Source organism: Lissotriton vulgaris, chromosome 1_1 (assembly GCF_964263255.1).
Source record: "Lissotriton vulgaris chromosome 1_1, aLisVul1.2, whole genome shotgun sequence".
In the NCBI taxonomy this organism is placed as follows: Eukaryota; Metazoa; Chordata; class Amphibia; order Caudata; family Salamandridae; genus Lissotriton; species Lissotriton vulgaris.
This window is the reverse complement of record NC_141685.1, coordinates 887,706,906-887,728,662: the sequence shown is the minus strand read 5'-3', so window position 1 is coordinate 887,728,662 and position 21,757 is coordinate 887,706,906. Positions and strand designations below refer to the sequence as shown.

Genomic DNA, 21,757 nt, shown 5'->3' with positions numbered 1-21,757 from the left:
TAGTGAGGACACCTGGACCAGTGTAATGATATCCCTCTGGTCTGAAGAAGAGTGATCCCACTGTAAAATTCTTGAAACTGGGATATTCTTTATTTAAATTTTACATGGATTGACATTACCACTGCCAAGCATCAAATCAACTAGTGTGGTGGTGTTTTTTTGTTGATTACATTTTTTTTTAAATACATTTATTTATTGGCATTTCAGAAAAAATAAACAAGCACAGAAGACATTGGCATCAGATCACGACATTGGATAATGCATACATTGTTTTAGAATCAAAACAAACAGTCGGCTGAAAGCATTCAGTACATGAACACAATAAAAGTGTAGCCCCACATAGCATGGCATTGAAAGACCCACTGAGGTCAGAGTACCTCGGTCGTTTGACCCCACTCGGGGCCTGTACAGTCAGTCTCTATATATGCTGCCAGTCTACATGGCGTATGGAGCGCTTGGTGTGGTTGCTCCGCTAAAGAACTGAAGCGCCCCCAGTCAAAACCTTCGCCCGTGTATGTGTGTCCGCACCTTCGTCTGAAGTGTCCTGTGTGAGCCTCTTGCCCAGAAACAGTGACCAGAAGTTTTTCGGCCTATTACGTGGGGGCAACATTTCACTGTATAGATCAATTTGCATGCTGCAATACAACATCTCGTTGGTCCATTGAGACAGTGTCGGTACCGGTCCTCGCATCCAAAAGAGCGCCACACATCTCCTGGCGAGGAGGAATGCCATGTCAACCAGCCTTCTATGAGGTTTAGAGTAACCCAAAATGGCTAACAAGGGATCCGGAGACAGGGTTAGATCTGTGACCCGGTTCACTTCCTCATATACCTTGCACCAAAAGGATGAGATCCCCGGTCAAGCCTATGCCACATGTAAGAAATCAGCCACTTGCGCCCTGCATCTCTCACAATGAGGGCTCTCCCGTAGACTGTATCTGTGGAGCCTTTCCGGGGTATAGTAAACCATGTTTAAGAATTTAAAATGTATCAACCTGTGACAGCCGTTGAATGATCTTCTCTTCGTGCTAGAGCAGCAGTATTGCCACTTCTCATCCGGCAGGTCTATAGCCAAGTCAGTCTGCCAGGCGAGGTTTTGCATAGTCGACCGTCCTTTCGGAGAGGGCAATGTGATGCAAATTAGTTAGCAATTTAGCGGGGGACTTGGCATCAGTAATGTAAGCAAATACCGTGACCACCGGGGGCTCCGTCATATCCTCCCCTAGAAGTTCCTTAAGCGCATGTTTCACCCTGTGGAACTGAAAGCGCGGTAACCGCGGATGAGGAACATCCCCGTCTCAAACTTTTCCCAGGTGCGTGCAGTGCCTTCCGCCAATAGGTCTCCCATATTGTGTATGTTCAGTGAACCCATCGCAGCCAGCACCCCCTTGTCCCTACATGGGGCCAGCCATGAGCACCAGGCAAGGGGGGCTTTCGGGGCATACAACAGGCTGCAAGCCTGTACGTCCATCATATGGTGCCAGGCATGGGTGACTGTATTCAGCGAATCCAAAATACCCGTCCGAGGAAGGGGGTCAGGGGCTGCGACTACGGTTTCTATGCATATATGCGGGATGTCCACTGGGCCATGAATCCAGTGGTAGGCATGTGCGCTTTGTGCAGCCATATAATAAAGTTCCAGGTCTGGGGCATTCAGCCGCCCGCCGCATACGGACGAGTAAGAATTTTCCACTCCACCTGTGGCTGTTTTCCGGCCCAAGCCAAACGTATCATTGAGTGCAGGTGCTGGAAGAATGAGTTGGATAGCACCATAGGGATATTGTTAAACAGGAACAGAAAGCGAGGTAATACAATAATTTTCATGAGAGAAACTCGCCCCATCAGTGACAGTGGCAGAGCAATCCACTTTTCAATATCATCCTCCAGTTTGGAGATGGCCACGCCATAGTTCTCTCTTAGGACTACCTCCGAGTCCGTGTGCAGGCGAATCCCGAGGTATTGCACCGCTTCAGTAGTCCACTGAAGCGGATATTCCGGATCAACCCTCCTCGTAACCAGTGTTGGTGGGAACATGAGAGATTTGGTCCAATTCACATGAATACCCGAAAGAGAGCTGTACAAGACCACCTCCCGTAGCACCACCGACAGGTGCACCTCCGGGTCTCGAACATATCAGAGGGTGTCGTCCGCATATGTGGACACGATCAGATGGTACGAGGGGTATCGTATGATGCCCCTGTGCCCATGATATTCCTGTACGGGTTGATTACATTTATGGAACCTATGATGTACTAGTTCTCTGCACTGTATTTTGCATTTCAATCATAGCCTTCATTTAAAGTGGGGAGAGGAAGCCAAGGGCTGGTGCAGATCCCTTTCAAATGTGATTGCCCAACAGCACTTTTCCTTTTCTATGTGTGGAATTTAACAAGTAGATTTTGTCTGCTACTGGCCTCATGGAGTCAGATGATATTTCTAAATGAAACTGTGCAACAAACTTCCTGTCTTGGAATAGCCAAGAATAAGGATTTGAACACTCCTCGGATTCCAGCACCATCAAATGCCAGGGTAAATTATACATAACAAGAAGGGGCTACAATAAATGACATTTTACAATACAATAGATCAGACCCCAATTGGAAGGAGTTGTTGTTTTGGCCCACAGACACTAATAGATGTCAGAGAAGATTCAGGGGTGACACCAAAGGGTTTAGTATCCACAGACCAGACCCACGCTATGTACAAAGAGAACTTCCAGGGGTGGTGACATCATTCAGTGTTGGGAACAGTGCTTAATTTGAGCCGGTGCTTTCCAGGGCTCGGCACCTACACTTAATTGCTGACACCAGCACTTGGAACAGCTGCTCATTTAAAGATGAGCAGGAAAACAGTTATTTACTAATTCAATACATGTTTAAAACAACTACTACCAGCCACTCAAACCAGGTTTAAAGCTTGGGGGCCTTGAACAGTCTGAATTCTCACACTCGTAGCAGTGTGATGGATAGTAGTTTTTTAAGTTCTGTTACTGGCAGTGCTGGCACTGACAATGTGTTGTGCAAACTGCGGTGGCCTCATCATGAAGGCCCTGGCACTTATTTGTTTACAAATTAAGCCCTGGTTGGGAAGTTATGCCTCGAGTGGCCAACAATCTCAACGCTACCACAGGTGAAAGCACACTTATCCTTTCTTGGAGGATGTGGACCTACGGGATTTTTTTACTAGGTCCCAGAAAGTTACGTAAAAAATGTTTCTATTATTCTGTCTAACGAAATTTGGAAAATCTCCCAACAAGAAGCATCGGAGAGACTAGGAGAAATAGATAGGATCAATATAGAAAAAGCTTTAGCCATAGTTGACAATGGCATGACTATGTTAACTTCCAGGATATATTCACTGGGCAACATTGTATCTTCTGCTATTGATGTACTAGAACAAGATTTGTCCACACTACAGCACGGGCAATCGCAATTACGTTCTATTATGTTATTGAGCTGGACGCAGCAATTATTGCGCGCAGGTTATGTGCCTTGTCGTTTTATCAACAGTACGTCACGGTTTTCGGTATACAATCGAACAGAAAAACAGATGACCATAGCACAGAGGGGAGCAAAATATACAATGCTGCGTATTGAAAAACTGGACAGATTACCTTTTACTGTGGCAGAATCACCCTCCACAGAGTGATTGATCCATGGCCATATAACATTACCAGTCACAACTTACCAATTTAAGTACTGCCTAGAACAACAGCAGGCAGGCAGATATGAAGAAATGGGTAGGGAATTCATCAAGGAATCTTGGGAATTACTGTACAGATTTCGATGCAGAAGTGGGGATCTAGAAGTGCTTCTAAACAGTACAAATGGTGGTGAGAATGCTTTAAGTGGATCTCATATGCAGGATATTATGCGTCACGGGGCCTCCAATGGTTCAGTTGCGAACCTATCCTGTCACTTGAGGGGTACCCCGGCAGCCGTGATTACTCCAGTATTTAGGATACTTTCAAATGGGAGTTACTTGATGTTAAACGATCAAGGTTGTTGTAGGATGCTTCCGGCATCGCATATCTCGTACCGCGAACTCAGGGTCATTTGCTGTGTGCAAGTAATGTTTCCACCGACTCACACAGTCTGGGAGGCGCCGCTGTGGCCTTCGTTGAATGTTTCCATTATACGGTTTGATACTCTGAGCAGAAGGAAAGCAATGCTTCTATAAAAAAAAGTACCCTTAACCTCTGCCCGGGAGCCTTTTGATTTCCAGATCGCAAGGTCCTTGAATGAGATACAAGCACTCATACGTACGGACTGCCCCTTCCATTTCACAGAAATGTTAAATCTTATCTTTAATATGTCTGATACGACTGGTATAGTCCACCTATTTATGGCCATAGGTGTGTGACTGTTAAGCACCTTTCAGATGGAGTTATACCAAAACTTATACATCTGTAGTCAGAAGCATTTTTGGAAGGCTTCCGCTGATCATGTTTCTAATAGCAGGTATCCGGAATGTAAGTTTCCTGCTACGCATGGATGTCCCAGTCACGAAGGAGATGGAAAAAGCACTCCTGGGGCGTAAATGCCGTAATCGCATGGTACAACATCTGGGCACACCTCGCCTACGGGAACTAAGCGCCTTTTGGTTCCTATCATTTAGACCAGTCTGGATGGACTGCTTCCTACCTGTTCTCAGATGCCTGTTCTGCGGAGAAGAATGTGTATTGGATCTCTTCTGACACTTCCATCGGTTGCGCAACCGGACGTTGACGCTTTACTGGACCCGATAACTGCCCATGTTCTGCAGTGTCCCCAACATATTTCTATGGGATTGGGGTATTCTTAGAGCCTCCACAGTAAGTCTCTGCTCCTGTTGAAATGGATACTGGCTCCTCCACTGACACCCAGGCCTTGGATGGCACACAGGCTTCCCCAGCATCGGCTGCTGCCAGCACGGAAGATCATCTGTGCTCAATTGCGAGGTGTTACAGGGATCATAATCATCTGCGAAGGCAGGCAACAGCAATGTTGCGTCCACCAGCAAGGACACATAAATATTTGGCTCATCCACAGAGCCTATTGGTCCCCCAAGAGATTGTCAAAGTTTGGAGAGGGGGTGAAGTTGCCTGCCTGAAGTGTGGTAGTACGAAAGAGGACAATGTTCATATGTGTGTGACGTGTCCAGAGATTCAGGTCTTTTGGAGAGACGTGAGTAGGGCTTTGTCTGTATTTACGGAGTTTAACATCGAGGTAAGCATTATGCTTGTCATTTTTGGGCGTGTGGAACCATTGGTTAGATTACAAAAAATCGGGCAAGGCTGATCTGTTATTGTATACTACTGGCACGCAGGGAGATTTGTAAACAATGGGTGGCCGCAGCTCCTCCCAGTTTTGATATTTGGATGTGTTCTGTTAAACATATAGCCTCCCTAGATATGTTGGGTATCGGAAACCACGACTTTTGGCTCCCGATGCTTGAATGGTGTGAAAAATAAGACTTAGAAATCAAAAACAGGGGTCCGATGATTAAGCCTTTCTACGCCTCTAGTGGTATTTTCTGTCATCCTCTTGGTTGGGAGCGGATGGAAAGCAACATAAGGCAGATCATGAGAGATGTAGATGCAATCCGAGGGCGGAAAAGTTTGGGATCTCTTAATCTTTCCCCTTTGATCTCTCAGCACTTAGGGTTAAATACTCCTTTTAAAAGTGTAAGAGAAAGAGTTTGCTCTCTGTAAAGGGGCAAATGAGGACAATAAATAAAACATATTAGGCTCATTGTGTGCTGGGAAAACTTTGTTTTAAAAAAATAAAAATAAAATTGGAACTCCAAAAGAAAATTTACACTTTTTATGACCTGCCTGGCTTTCTTATGCTTGTAGTAGTGCGAACTATATATACGGATGCATTAGAGCTATTGTTTGAGTGAACATTTTTTCCTTTTAACATATTTTTGAATATTTGACATTTCATTTTTAGCAAAACTATTATCTTACAGTAGTTTGCGTATCAGTGCCTAGACAGCCTAGTAGTACGTTAGAATGTAATTATGTTGTCCAGTCGGATGAGGAGTGGGTGTTCTATTCCATATAGGTACTCCAATATATGCTCAGGTAACATCCTAACCCTTCACCTATAGTCTTCCCTACATTACATACATAACGGTTCTTAGGGACTGATCTTTTACCTAGATATGACACCTCACACAGTACGCAGGATTTTCCCTGGTAAAAGCCTCCTATATTATGCATGAGGATTCTTGGAAATTTAGCAGGACTACCATCTCCTCTATAAATAACTATGTATAAAGTTACATCCCAATGTCATCCTAAGTCTGACAAGTGGCACAGCAAGGTAGAATTCCCATGGAGTCCTTTGGGTATATAAACATCACATCTTGCTGAGACAAGTAGAGGAGCTCAGGATTTCCTTGCTGACACACTGACACGAGACACTGAGGTTCCTGCATGCAGATACTCCAGCTCGCAGTGGTCTAACATCCCTTGCGGGGTGTACAACTCGAGACCAAGACGGGGTCCCACAGTCTCTCACCTCAAGTAATGGGGTTGACTTAATCTTAGAGGGATTCTTGGCTTAACACCTACATACATGCTAGGTACATTTTGTTAGGGTAACATCGTAGGAGTATGCATTTTTTCATGTATTTTATATACTTGCTTGTATTCATGATTATAGCAAAATGGTAGAAATCTACCATCCGTTTACTTTCTTAGTGCTTCTAATCATCTATGTCTGTTACTGTCTAATGGTTGGTTCAGCACCCCTATTTTACACTAGAATAACGACTGTTCAATTAATGCTGATTGAAAAACGTCCATGCAGTATATGCTGTGTATCTGTCTGAGATTAAGTGAGCACGAGTGCCTGAGCGAAAAGTAGTACACAGTTTCCACTGTCCTGAGGGATCAGGGTTGTCATGTTCGATAGTTGCCAGGTGTGATAAGTTGGCCAGGCATATGCTGTCCACTATTCTAGTCAATCCAAAGGGGATGATTGACGGAGTGTTGAACATTGCAAGCACCCCCACTGCGGTCAACTGATCTGGGTTTAATTCAACATCATTTTTTAGTTCACTCCGCCACCCCAGTTGAGACATGGCCCTATGCAAATCAGTCTGACCCTGTGCCTCATGGGAACAGTCTAGCCCAAACTGCCAAGCCATGTCTTCCATGGATCAGAAACGAGCATCCTGGGACCAGTTACTGGGTAATCAGTGTCATCAGCCAGGCTAGCTTGAATCCAGTGGCAAAGTGAGAAAGGGAACCACGTCTGGGCATACCCTGCGAATTTAGGGCGAACAAAGCAAAACCAAAGGGGATGATGGACGGAGGGTTGAACATTGCAAGCACTCACCCCCAGTCAAGTGAGCTGGGTGTAATCCAACGTCATTCTTTAGCTCACTCCCCCACCCCAGTTCAGACAGGGCCATATGCTAATCAGTCTGACCCTGTGCCTCATGGGAACAATCCAGCCCGAACTGCCAAGCCAGGTCTTCCCTGGACCGGAAACAAGCATCCTGGGACCGGGTTCTGGCTAATCAGCCAGGCTAGCTTGAATCACAAGCTAGCCTGGCTGATGACTGCTGATTAGCCAGAACTGGGGTGGCTGAGTGAGCTAAAGAATGATGGATTAAACCCAGATCAGTTGAATGGGGGTGAGTGCTTGCATCGTTTAACACTCCATCATCCCCTTTGGTTTCGCACTTTTCTAGTGGGCACCTTGCACCAGTCCAAAAAAACCTTATTGATTATAGGTTTAAGACCACCTTTATTGAAAGTTATCCTAGTGATAGCTATGGAGAGCAGCCTTTAGACTAAGTCTTAAAGGAGTGTAAAGCAACTTGGTTTACCAGATTATAACCTCTTGAATGTCTAAATGAAAATAGCCCCACACCAGGTATATATATAAAATATGTATTTATTTCTAAACACACTCTAGTAATCCCTTTGGGATTATAGAGCAAAGTACACACTTCAAACAATATAGAACTTCAGTAAATAGCACAATATACACTGGGCCCGGGAGGGGAGGACCAAACTATATATCAGGGAAGTGGAGTAAGAACCACGGCGACTTGACTAGACACAAGGCCTAGAGCCTGTAGCATCACTGGGACTAAATGGAACAACCCGAGGTAATGGCACAGAGGACCCACGGTGGACGCGTGCAGTGTGAGAACAAAGCCCCTCGACGCCGTTAGCTTCTATGGGGAAAGTCGCAGTTGGAATTTTAAAGAAAAAGGACACTTAGGAGAGGACTTTGAGCAAACCTCTTTAGACTTAAGGGGTTCTAGGGCCAACACCCACGGGAGCACCAGCGTACTAGAGTTACCTCACCCAGGGAAGACGGGTGCATAGGTGTTTTTTGGTGTCGGAAATAGTCGTTGATTTCAATGGCGATCTGCTGCAAAGTGCTGCTGCCATCGAGGAGAAAAGTGTCCGGTGTGATCCAAGCCTGGATCAAAGATGTGAGGAACCTGAAAGCAGAGGGTACAGAGTCTGGGTCACTTGCCAGTGTTCAGAGGCACGTTAGACGAATGCCCACCGATGTCTGGTGATTCAGGTGTGAAGAGGTGAAGCTCGACTCTGCAGCCACGAGGACCGGGAGGCGTTGACGAACAGGAGCTGGATTCGAGCTGTCCCTCAAAGGATGTTAAGTGATGCGGTATTGGTGCCCAGATTGAACCCAACAAGCATTGGCAACAGCAACCCACGCAGGAAGAGGAAGGATGCTTTGGTGCGGACCAGCGTGGTCCGGGGGACTCACCAAGTGGTGGAGAGTCAGGGCATGTCTGGAGCAACCAGGGAAGCCCAAGGAAAGTCTAAGTTGCCTTCTCAGGAACCCACCAGTCAACGGACCAGGGATCGCAAAGGTACCTCAAGAGAAAACACAAAGGACCGACTCGCGGAACACTCATGGAGTGTAGGCCAGCAATCTTAGGTGGAAAAGGTGCTTGGGTCTGGGCTACAAGTAACCAAATGCACAGCCTCAAGGAACGTCGAGAAGCTGATCCACTTGCAAATGTGCACGGTACCCACGAGGGCTGCAGGTCTCAACTTTGCTGGGTACTCAGGTCGACTTCAGGGAAGCCTGGGAATCCACCTCCTGTGTTGCAAATACTTCGGCGTGCGGCGGTAGCTGCAGAGATGCAAACCAGTCAAATGCGTCTTTGGTGCCTGCCACGCAGTGGAATAACTCCTTTACTTCAAGGGAGATTCTTCAGTTATCCAGCGTCGTGCAGATCTTCGAAGTTCCAGGATTCAGTATCCGAGTTTTGTCCGGGTGTAATCTAAAGTCCTGTTGCCAGGGGTTCCTATCTTATACCCAGTGAAGGGGTGGAACAAACTCTGGGGACCCACCTATGTGAGGGTTTGGAAAGAGGGATGGCTACACCCATTTCCTCTGTCCAGTGTCACGCCAGAGCAGTGGCTGGTATCCCCTGCAACCGGTTTGAACTAGGCTATGCACAGGGACCACGAATGTGGCCCCAGTGCAGACTTCAAAGCACTCTTTGAGTGCACCCACCCAGCCCCAATACACTGAGGCCTTTCTGGGAGGTGGTGACACCTCCTTGTGACAGGAAATCAATTGTCCAGGCCTCCCCTGCCGGAGTTTCTTCCAGCAGCAGGAGGCCAGGTTTGTGTCTGTGGCATCCATTTTGTGATGCCAGGGTACTTTTAAACTGGTACGGGGTGTACCGGTGTGTACATGTCTCTCTCACTAGAAGGGTGGAATCCTACCTCGTCGCCAGAACTGTCGGGGGTATGATTCCAAAGTGTTTGACACCAAACACGACATGTTTCCTTGCAGCCATTCCAAAGTTAGCATTTACCGCAAGGTTATAATGCACTTCAGAGTATATGGTCTGGCTGCATCACAGAACAACCCCGGTGAATAGATTCCGAAGGCTGCAGAAGGGACCTGCTCATGCATGGGCACCCTCACACAAAACCCAGCACCCTGCCTTCAGGATTGATAAGGCCTGCCATAGGGGTGACTGATAGGTTAAAATGTGTAGTGATTTAAGGTAGATATAGGGAACCTATATCTAAGTAAGGGATGCATACACCACCTTACCCAGGCTGCAGTAGCAGACCTGTGGTGTCATTTTTGAAGGCTGCTCAGGGGTGACATAATACATGCTGCAGCCCCTGGTAGGCCTCTGGGGTACCTATACCCTTGGTACCAAACGTACCATATACTAGAGATTCATAAGGGTACCCCGTAACCAAACTGGAGTGTACCTAAAGTACATGGAATAATTTTAAAGAGGAAACGGATAGGCTGGGGTCCTGGACAGCAGGGCACTAGCCAGACTAAAGTCAAAAAACAGTGACACTCCAGAAAAAAATGGGGGTAACTATAAGAAGCAGATCCTACTCTCCTACACCAGGTACTATACTCTCCTTGATAAGAGGAGTTTCTAGTGGTACTGTGATCTAGCTGGTACACAGGCCAACCTACCCCGTGGGGTGTCTAGCACCAATCCGACAGTGTGTGTTGTCTAAACGTGAAGATTCTATACAGGTTTTATATGAACAACACAACGGTCTGTGCGAGTTTCCCCAACAGTGTGTTTTTTGGGGGTGTAAGAACAATATTTGTCGGAACTTATCAAAACCATCTACTAGTTTCTCTTTCAGTTGGTTCTAAGACAATTGATGTATTTCAGGGAACTGACCAGGAGACTTGCACTTATCAGACTCTTTAGTTCTCAGTCGGCATCCAATACTTTCTAGGTTGTATGTCCTTTGTTATGAATCCGCTAGGTAAATGGGTTGGGATAACTTGGCTGCATAAATCTTTATTTTTTGTTTCACACCTCTAATAAAAGTAAAATCACTGGAAAGCACTGTACAGTAATCAACTTTCTCTGTTGTGCTCCATTGTAGAGGTTAAAGGTCTCAATGCTTGATTGTCTACAGACAAGGTTTCACCTGTAAGGAAAAACCCCGCTTAGCTGCTCCTCATTGAAAGCAATGGGCATAAAGTGAAACCATACATAAGATGGACCATACCATTAAATGCCAAATGGAGTAATGTTTAACATAACCTTAATATACTTAACTCTTCTATTGGAAACTAGGAACTATTTAATACAATTGTATTATCACAGTATTGGGGTGCATGATACAAAGAGAAAGGAATCAGAACACTGTGTTGAACGTGTGTGTAGGTGTGATTAATATTGCATGGAAAAATGTGTTAATAAAATATGAAAATTGTAAGAGGATAAAGAGTTTAAAACAATTTCTTCATTCACACTTATTTGCCTGTGTCTGAGTTTGAAGAAAGCGGAAACTCGTATACCTCATTGCTACATGGAGGTTTACCGTTGACCTATTTTGTATTTTGTAAATGAATATTGGTTAGACTTTCATTCGGATGCAATGGTTGATTCTGCCCAGTGTAAGAATTCATGTGTCAATATTTAATTGGACTGCTTCTCTTACTTTGTGGACCTAACAAACTGTATAGACTTAGTGTTTACTCTTTGGGTGTATTACAATTTAATTAATAACTCAGAAAGATTCTCTGGTCAGCAGTAAGAGTTTTTACATGTCCCCTTTTCCCTCTTGTTTTCAGATGGAGGACAAAATAAAGGAGATAATAAATTACAGCGGAAACCACAGTGACTTCAACTTCATTAGGAAAGATGACTGAGATGATTGGCTGGCCATTGGAACTTGCCCAGCTGTAACATGCTTGTGCTGCACATGGTTGCTGTCAATGTTTACAAACTCTGATCCCAAGCACTGTGGGTTCTGGGAAGAATACTTGATCAAAGGAAGAGGAAAGGCCAGTCCCATGCACAGTTACCAACTACCCACCAGGTGGAAGCACTCTCATTAGCAGGTTGTGCAGGGCACCTGTGATGGATGCATGACTCGGATGCCGACTGGCTTGAAGGAGAGCAGGGTTTTCAGGTGTTGGGAGAGTGGCCCTCTGTAGAATGTTCATAATGGGAGGTCCCTCCCATCCAGACTCTGAGGAAATATCTTAAAACACCAGGCCTGAATTGATTATGTCCTAAACATTCAGAACTCTGATGCTGGATATTTCGAGATTCTCAGCATGTGCGGTCTACTGCTGAATCTTCAGTAGCTGGTGTCCTTCTGTGCTAAAAGAGACCAGAATGGTGCTACTGCTTCCCGGGACAGCGGAAGAGGGTATGATGAGTGATTTGTTGGCTAATGGCTTCTTACTGGCAGAGCTCCCACTACTTCCTTAGCCAATATGGTTGTTTTGGCCTCTGCTGCATGCTACAGGATCTGAATACTGTATGAAACCTAGCTCTGTTCAGAGACATAAGAGGAAGAGCGCTTTCCACAGAGAGATAGTACTAGGTTCCAATGAAAGGAGTTATACATTTATATATCTGTACATATGTATGTATCTTTGTATATATAATATGGAATTGCTTACTTGGCTATTCCTTAGGTTAGAATGCAGTTTCTATGCTAAATAAAAAAATATCTATATTAAAGAAATTTCTTGGCATCTGGCATGTTTTTGTCCATTCTGATTGTATCATTACAGTCAGATAAATAGAAGATAAATAGAAGTTCAAGCAGTTGTCATTGAAAGGTAGACATATCAAGTGATGGTCTTGAGTGGCAGGCATGTGGTTCTGAGCTTTGAAGACTATACAAAGGTTGCTCATCATTATCTGCTTCTTTCAGTTTCTTACAGGTTAGCAATATTACCAAGCAACACAATTGTGCATCATAAAATGTTGGAAATGTCTCCTTTTGGGGGATCTTGATTGGTAATCATAAGTACCCATGTGCATGACCCCAGAGCACTTTTTACAAAATATGTATTTAATATACTTATCTGCTAGAAAAAAAAAGTTTAATTAACCCCTTCGGTGCTCATGACTGAGTGGTTCCGTCATGAGCGCCGGTTGAGCTGTGCTAATGACGGAACCACTCCGTCATGGCCCCGCGCGCTCAATAGAACCTTCAGCACAGCGCGAAAATTCGCGCCACGCTGAAGAGGTTAATAAAGCAATTTTGACAACCTTTTGTTAGCCAAATTTGCCTGTCTTCTTTTGTATTCTGTAAAAAAGAAGCATTTGTTTAAAAAAAGGTAATATCTTACACAAACATTTTCTAAGGACAATTATAGTAGAGAAGGGCAATGTATCTAGATACGCTTCAGCCTACAGAGGCTGAAAAAACACTCTACTCTTTGTATATTTTTATTTTTTGCAGCTGCTGGCAACAAGATCCTGGAGCACTGAGCCACACTTTTGTTCTCCCTTTAGAACACCTCTCAAACTTTTGATTAAGTTAGCATTTACATTTTAGATTTTTTTGTTTAAATGTGTTTTTAATGCCAAAAGTGTGTGTTCTACTTTGTGACAGAAAAAGATGTTTTTTTTAATTGAAAAATACTGTGTTGTTGCAAAGTGTGCCTCCTTTGGAAGAAGGACCGGGCAGATCTCTTTGCGTTAGATATTGCTCATAATAGTTAATCTTCCTGAGACAAATCCAAAATACTGTACAGGAGGATACAAGTACATGGCCATCTGGTCCTTATTGGTACAAGGACACACAACTTGGAATAAATCCAAATTGTCTTTATTTCTTAGACTAATAAAACTGATAACCTTTCCCTTTGTTGTGATTTATTCCTACATGCAGTCTGTTGGAATAGGTAAGAAATCCCAGAAAGCTCAAGTTTACTGTACGAGCACCATATTGTGTTCTCACAATTCTCATGATTAAAATTCTTCCATTAAAAGCCCTCAAACCCTACCAGAGAAAGCACCAGATAGAAGCTTGAAGTTAGTTGGTATAGATTTTCTTTCCTGGATCTGAGTAGATTGATATTCAGGCTTGTGGTTAGTCTGCAACTAAAATAACTTGCCAACCTAAGACATTTGAGAAAGCTAGAAATGCAGAGGTGTCCTGGGTGATGTGGTTTGCATAGATACCACCACTTTCTCTAATTCCTGGTGCCCTGAGAACATAAAACGTTGGTTCAAAAAACTGAATTTACTCAGATTTCTGTAATGGGAAATTGTGTAATATGGAGACAACTGCAAAAGTACCACTGTCTAGTGTTCCCAGGCTTCTCCTGATAAAAAAACAGTATGTCCTGTGGGCAGGCCTATCGTAATGGATGGTGAACTAGTGTAAGAAAGTGCCCTCTCTTTGCATGGTTGCCCCCACTTTTTACTGAACTGCTGATGTGCTTTGACTGAGTAATGTAATGTAATGTAAAAAGGATTTGTATAGCGCTGCGTTCACCGGACGGTTTCTTGGCTCTGAGTGTGCCCTGGGCTCCTGCCAAACAGGTACCCAGGGCCTATGTTCTTTCCAAAAACTGCATTAAAAACAAAACCCAGTTGGCACTCTCTGGCCACAGGTCAGCCCCTGGTAAATTGTCCCGCAGGTACCCAGGGCACTGTGACCAGGGAAGGCCTCTAAGGGCTGCAGCACTTATTGTGTCCTCCTTAGAGGCCCTGTACCTTTACGCACACACACATGGCCTTGGCAGGCTGCGTGTTTTGATGCAGAACAAAGTGAAGAGTCGACATAGCACACATACATGTGTGCCATGCCTACACCCCACTACCCTGGCATAGCTCAGACACCCCTCTAACTGGGTGCACTATATCAGTGGTGAGGGTACAGATGCATGAGCCTTGTACCTCTACAGTATCTAAGCCAATTCTTGGACATTGTAAGTGCATTAATGCCATTAAGAGTATATGGTGCTGGAAGTTTGTCATTACGAAATCTACAGTACCATATTGGCTTTACTGAAAACTGGGCAGTTTGGTATCAAGGTTCTCAGCACATTAAACCCATACTAATGCCAATGTGGGATTTAATGAAAAATTTACACAGAGGTCATCTTAGAGAGGCTCCCTGAAAAATGATCTAACACTAGTGCCCAGGCTGAGTGGCTGCTCACCAGCTGCCACCACCTTACATGTTTCGGAACCCCTGGGTCGAGACCCTGCTGCTCTTGGGAGACATGAGACGAGGATCCAAGTCTCCTCCTCCAGGATAGGCAGGGTCCACGAAGGGGAAGCTTCAAAGGTTTGCCGACTTATCCAGTATTTGGGTGTCTTTCATAGATTCACATGCCTGAATCATTCCCCGTCGCCGAGACGGGAGCCTCCGGTACATAAAAAAGTAATGTCCTAAGGACATACATAGAGAATATAGGCCGAAGGGCCTCCCCTTTGGGGCTTTTCCACGTCCTTATGTAAAAAGGACCGAACTCTCATCGTTAGCCAATCAGCTCCGACCTCCCTCTAGAACCTTCCCGGGAGGAGCCTCAGCCCCTCAGATTTTCTACCGCACGTTGTGCTAGGGAGTCTCCAACCTGAGCTCTTCAGGTTTTCCTGGCTTCGAAGTCTCAAACTTCGCTGAAGTACACTTTGTACGGAAAGGTTATATATCCTATCTTCGACTACATGTCGGAATCTGATAAGAAAGCTTCGTCCATGGCGGACTCGCAGAAGAAAGCCCTTCTAAGGGCCTGTTCCTCCTGCGGCAAGCAACGGATTCAAGCGGAGGACAAGCACGACCTGTGCTTATATTGCCTGTACCCTGACCACGTCACTGACAAGTGTAGGGTGTGTAGAGCCTTCCCAAAGAAGACTGTTAAGGAAAGGGAAACTCGCCTCCGCGAATGGCTCGACAGGCTTAAGGTCCGAGACACTCTGGAATCTTCCGAGGGTAGTGTCTCCGCGACCTCTAAAGTCTCCAAGAAGAGACCCAGGGTGCAATCCCCTGGAGAGACAGACACTCCTCCTAAGAAGGCGCACAGGAAACCTTCGGAGGCACGTTCCACCACCTCCTCAGTGTCTGTTAAGGATGGCCAGAGGTTCAAGAAGCCCGCTCCATCTACTAAGCGGACCACCTCGGTCACGACCACTGTGTCGACCACTACGGCCTCATCGCCCTCCGCGACGGCCACGACGACCACCACTGCGTCCTCAGGCGCACCGGTCTCCTCGACCATTCCTCTGAAACCTTCATCCAGTACGAATGCAAAATCCAGTACGAATACTAAGTCTTCGTCACCTAAGAGGTCTAAATCTACAGGTACGCCTTCGCCGAAAACATCTCATACCGAAGGATCGTCACCTAAACGGTCGAGGTCAAGTTCAAAAGGCACGCCTTCGACAACGATATCTCAAGTCCAAGGCCCTACCACCAGTAAGTCGGCGAAACTCTTATCCCCACAAAATTTGAGGCCATCGACCCTAACGGAGGTGCCCAAGTCACCAACACACACGGCGGGCGCGCCATCTTCACGCACGTCGTCGGAAGAGACCCCGGCGCCATCTTGGAAAGACTCGAGATTGGTCGAAGCCTCTATTCACTCGATTCCAACGCCCTCGGTTCACCCAACGGTGGAGTTGGCACCCGAGCAAGAACAGGAGACACTCCAGAGTGAGGAGTCAGACGAAGAACAGGAGGTTCACGAGGAACACCAGGACGTCCACGAGATCCGGGACGAACTTATATATCAGGGGCGCTCCCTGAACGTCGACACGGTGAACACCCCGATGATCTGTTTGCCACTGTCTCTGGTCAACGATTTGAAATCCCTTGTGCAGGACTATAAACAACGGTTCCCGGACGCCGACAGCGGCACCCACGTGCCGGTCACCCAAGCGCAACCATCCGCCTCGCAACCTTCCGCTCCCCAGGCCCGTCCTCGGAACCAACCCCAACCTCGCACTCGACCGCAAACTCAGGCGGAGGACTCTTCGGAAAGCGAGGAAGAGGAGACGGACTTAGAGGAAGGCGAGGTGCAAGACGCCGCCTCGGACCCCAGAGACGACGATGCCGATGCTGCGTCATCACACCATTCGTCTACCCCGGCATCCCCGCGACCGCGCCACTCTGAGGCGGCGGACGTGGGAGGTTTTCACAAACTGGTGGACAGAGCTGCAAAGAGGTTTCACATGGCAGTGGAATCCGCGGAAACGGAATGCTTCCTCCATGATTTCAAGGAACACAGCCAGAAATTGGCCAAGTCTATTCCACTTATAGACTTTCTGTGGGAACAGGGCAAGAAGCTGATGCTCACGCCTGCTTCGGTGCCGGCGGTGGTTCCGCGCCTAGACAAGAAATATAAGGCCCCGAACACCGCACCTGCCTGCCTGACCGGCCACCCCAAACCGGACTCGGTCGTGACGCAGGCGGCCCAAAAACAATCCCGCAACCCTTCCTCGCCGCTGTCCGCGCCCCCTGACAAGGAAGGAAGGAAGCTGGACACCATAGGCAAACGGTTCTCTACCACGTCCGCCATGACCATCAAGGTAGCGAATTCTATCGCCCTCCTTGGCCGCTACAACCGCCAGCTATGGGAAGACATAGCTCCTTATCTACAAAGTCTGCCAGCCGCGGTCCAGGACGAGGTGAAAGCTCTTCTAGCGGAAGGACAAAACTCCGCGGCAGAAATTATCGACTGCGCCATCGACGCAGCCATGACGGGATTCCGCCAGTTGGCCGGGGCTGCCGTGCTCCGCCGCCAAGGCTGGCTCAAAGCAACGTCCTTTCGGCAGGAGGTCCAATCTAAGGTGCTGGACATGCCGTTCGACGGTCAATTCCTCTTTGGAGAGAAGATAGACGAAGCGCTCCAGGCCATCAAGAAAGACACCGATACGGCGAGGGCTCTGGGCTCCCTCCAGTCCCGGAACCAATCCTTTCGGGGGGGCCGCTCCAGAGGTCAGTACTCCTACAGGGGTTCCTACCAAAATCGGTCGTCCTATTCCTACAGCAACAGGAACCAGCCCCAGCACAAACAACAGTCCCGTCAGTCGTCCTATGGGAGGTCGTCCTTCAGAGGCAAATCCGCCAAGAAGGGCGCTGGCGGCCGCCAGTGACCATTTACTCCAGCCAGTCCCACCACCGTCTCAATCCTTTCGAATTGGAGGAAAACTGACCCACTTCCTCAAAAATTGGCAAAAAATCACTACGGATCGGTGGGTACTGCAAATAATTCAATTTGGACATTCCCTCGAACTGGTCAACACCCCTCCCAACACTCCTCCGCTGAAGCGTGCTCACAAACACCTGCACCTCCTTCTCCAGGAAGTATCCGCCATGTTGGTCAAAGGAGCCATCGAAAGAGTCCCAAAGTCCCAGAAGGGGAAGGGTTTTTATTCCCACTTCTTCCTAGTCCAACAGAAAGGGGACAAGTGGAGGCCGATCTTAGACCTCCGGGCGCTCAACGCCTTCCTGCGGAGTCAATCCTTCCGGATGGTCACAATCCAGGAGATCCTGGGAGCACTGGAAAGAGGAGACTCGATGGTCTCCCTGGACTTACAGGACGCCTACTACCATATCCCCATCCTCGTAAGGCACAGGAAGTACCTACGGTTCGAAATAGCAGGCAGACATTACCAGTTCAAGGTTTTGCCTTTCGGCCTCAAATCCGCACCACGTATCTTCACGAAGTGCTTGGCGCCAGTGGCGGCCTTCCTGCGGCAAAGGGGTCACCAGGTGTTCCCCTACCTGGACGACTGGCTGGTGAAGGCGCCTTCCCCGGAAGGCACGACGGCTTCATCCAACGCCTGCAGCGCTCTTTTTCAACAGCTGGGTCTGACGATCAACCTCAAGAAATCCTGCACTACCCCTTCAACGAGGATCACCTTCCTAGGGGCTACCCTAGACACGAAGCGCGCGAAGGCTTTCCCCTCGGAGGACAGGACCAACAAAATACTGTCCCTGGCCGCGGCGGTGGCCAAGAAGCCTCGCATCAAGGTACGGACATTCACCTCCTTGCTAGGGATGATGTCCTCATGCATTCTCCTCATTCCACACTGCAGGCTCCGCATGCGTCCCCTGCAGGAGGCGCTAGCGAGACAATGGAAACAGAGTTCCGGCTCCTTCGAGGACATTATCACGATCACACCGGCCATCACAAAGGCCCTTCTGTGGTGGAGAAACCGAACTCACCTGACGACCGGATTGCAGTTCCTCCTGCCACCGGCACCACTGGTCATCACGACAGACGCCTCACTGGAAGGCTGGGGGGCAGTCCTGTTGGACCTTCGCGTCAACGGAAAATGGGACGCCCAGGAGAAACAACTACACATCAACCTGCTGGAACTGAGAGCGGTGTATCTGGCTCTGCAGGCCTTCCTGCCACGTATCGGCACTTCCCCGGTGCTCGTCAAAACAGACAACACCACGACGATGCACTACCTGAACAAACAGGGGGGAACGCGATCTCTCTCTCTCTCAAGAGAATCGCAAAAAATCTGGAACTGGTTGGTGGCGCACGGACTCTCCCTCAAAGCGGGGTACGTTCCCGGGAAGGACAACACTATCGCGGACGCCCTCAGCAGACAGACCTCTCTCTCACACGAATGGGAGCTGGACGGCGACACGGTAGCCCACGTCTTCTCGCAATGGGGGACTCCGAGGATCGATCTCTTCGCGACGGCAGGGAACGCCAAATGCCAAAGCTACGCAAGCTGGCATCCCCAACGGGGTCACTGGGAAATGCTTTTTCCATCGGCTGGTTCAGCGTGTTTGCGTACGCTTTTCCTCCGTTCCCGCTGATACCGAGGCTCCTCCGGAAGATGAAGACGGAACCGTGCACCCTGATACTGATTGCTCCGTACTGGCCGAGACAACATTGGTTCTCGGACCTGCTTCGCCTGTCCATCGGGCCCCCGATTCACCTGCAACAACACCCGAACCTCTTAACGATGTCCGGAGGCCAGGTACACCACCCGAACCTCCGTTCGCTCAACTTATCGGCCTGGCTCCTGAGCACCGAGAGTTCGGAGACCTAGAGATCCCGCAGGACTGCAGGGCAGTACTAGCCAAAGCGAGGGCGGGCAGCACGAACAAAACCTACTCGCTGAAGTGGAAGAGGTTCTGCCTGTGGTGTTCGGAACACGACTTACACCCCCTCCGGGTCGCCCCGGTGCAGCTGCTACCGTACCTCCTCCACCTGGCTCAATCGGGGCTGGCTCACGCCTCCATTAAGGTTCATCTGGCTGCGATTTCAAGATTCACCAGGACCCCATCTGGACCCTCCCTATGGTCCAGTCGACTGATAAAGCAATTTCTGAAAGGGCTCTACAGATCCTTTCCGAGGCCTCGGAAAGTCCCTCCAACCTGGCAGTTGAACTTGGTGCTCAACCAACTCATGAAACACCCATTCGAGCCCATACACCGGGCCTCACTCAAACATCTTTCCTGGAAAACGGCACTCCTGCTAGCCCTGACGTCAGCCAGACGAGTCAGCGAACTTCAAGCGCTGTCTATTCAGGAACCGTATCTCCAATTCAGGCACGACCGGGTGGTACTCAGGCCCAACCCTAAATTCATCCCTAAGGTGCCGTCGGACTTTCATCTGAACGAACCAATTGTCCTCAAGTCGTTCTTTGCGAACCCTTCCACGGCGGCGGAAAGGGCGCTGCATTCCTTGGACCTTAAAAGGTGTCTCAAATTCTACTTGGACAGGACCAAAGACGTCAGAAAGTCTTCTCAACTCTTTGTAGCCTACAGCAACCCACGCAGGGGGTTGCCCTTGACGAAACAGAGCATCTCCCGCTGGATTTCTTCAGCGATTGCTTTCTGCCATGATCAGGCCGGACGGCCTTTGACGGACCGAGTGGCTGCCCACTCTACCAGAGCGATGTCAACGTCAGCGGCGCTCTTCGCTGGAGTGACGATCCTGGACATCTGCCGAGCGGCGACCTGGAAGTCCCCGCACACCTTCTCCAGACACTACTGCCTGGACATCGAACTGCAGAAGGACGCTGCAGTGGGAAAAGCGGTGCTGCGCCATCTCTTCCAATAAGGTGAGCCTTACCTCGTCCCGCCATCCAGGTATGCACATTCTTCATGGTCTTTGTTTATCTCTGCTATATGCATGACTGTATATTACCATGTTTCTCTCACATTGTCTGTGATTTATGCAGGCCTGCTGATTGTGGGAATGTGCTTTACCACTATGCATGTGTAACTGCTAACTACTCTGATTCAGGCATGTGAATCTATGAAAGACACCCAAATACTGGATAAGAAATGCGTTACTTACCTGTAACAGCAGTTATCCAGTATTGGTGTCTTTCATAGATTCACATGCACCCCTCCCGCCTCCCCGGTAAGGACTCACGTACCTCTATGTCTACAGTGCGACACCCTAGCGGGTGCGTACGAAAATCTGAGGGGCTGAGGCTCCTCCCGGGAAGGTTCTAGAGGGAGGTCGGAGCTGATTGGCTAACGATGAGAGTTCGGTCCTTTTTACATAAGGACGTGAAAAAGCCCCAAAGGGGAGGCCCTTCGGCCTATATTCTCTATGTATGTCCTTAGGACATTACTTTTTTATGTACCGGAGGCTCCCGTCTCGGCGACGGGGAATGATTCAGGCATGTGAATCTATGAAAGACACCAATACTGGATAACTGCTGTTACAGGTAAGTAACGCATTTCTTTGTGAGCTTCCCCAGGCCTTTTGCTGCTTCCAGCAACTGATCCCCACTGGTTCTGACCCCCACTTTGGGTGGGAGAACAGGCAGGAAAACCAAGTGAGGAAGGGAGGTGTGCCCACTTTGCCAACCCCATCCTTCAGGTGGGGAAGGCAAGGTGAAGCACAACTTAGTCCCCGCCAGCTTGCAGATGGGGGACCCAGCCGACCAGTGTGAGGCATATGCCCCCCTCCCATTGGAGGGTTGCATAATAGGGGGTGTACCCACCCCAATGAAGGGACCCATTGGTCCCAACCTTTATTTTCCTATAACACCCCTAAATCTAGTATTTAGGGACACCCCTGCAACTTGC

General features: G+C 48.0%; 1 protein-coding gene across 4 annotated transcripts in view; it reads left to right on the top strand.

Annotated features, from left to right (window-relative positions):
* The window catches only part of UBN2 (ubinuclein 2), a 624,092-nt gene extending 611,626 nt beyond the window's left edge, over positions 1-12,466 (top strand). For all 4 annotated transcript variants that reach the window (XM_086958832.1, XM_086958824.1, XM_086958830.1 and 1 more), the window contains one exon: positions 11,562-12,466. In XM_086958832.1, the coding sequence (XP_086814958.1) occupies positions 11,562-11,611 (50 nt within the window). In that variant the 3' untranslated portion in view covers positions 11,612-12,466. The remainder of the gene's footprint in view (positions 1-11,561) is intronic.
* Positions 12,467-21,757: the final 9,291 nt, after the last annotated feature.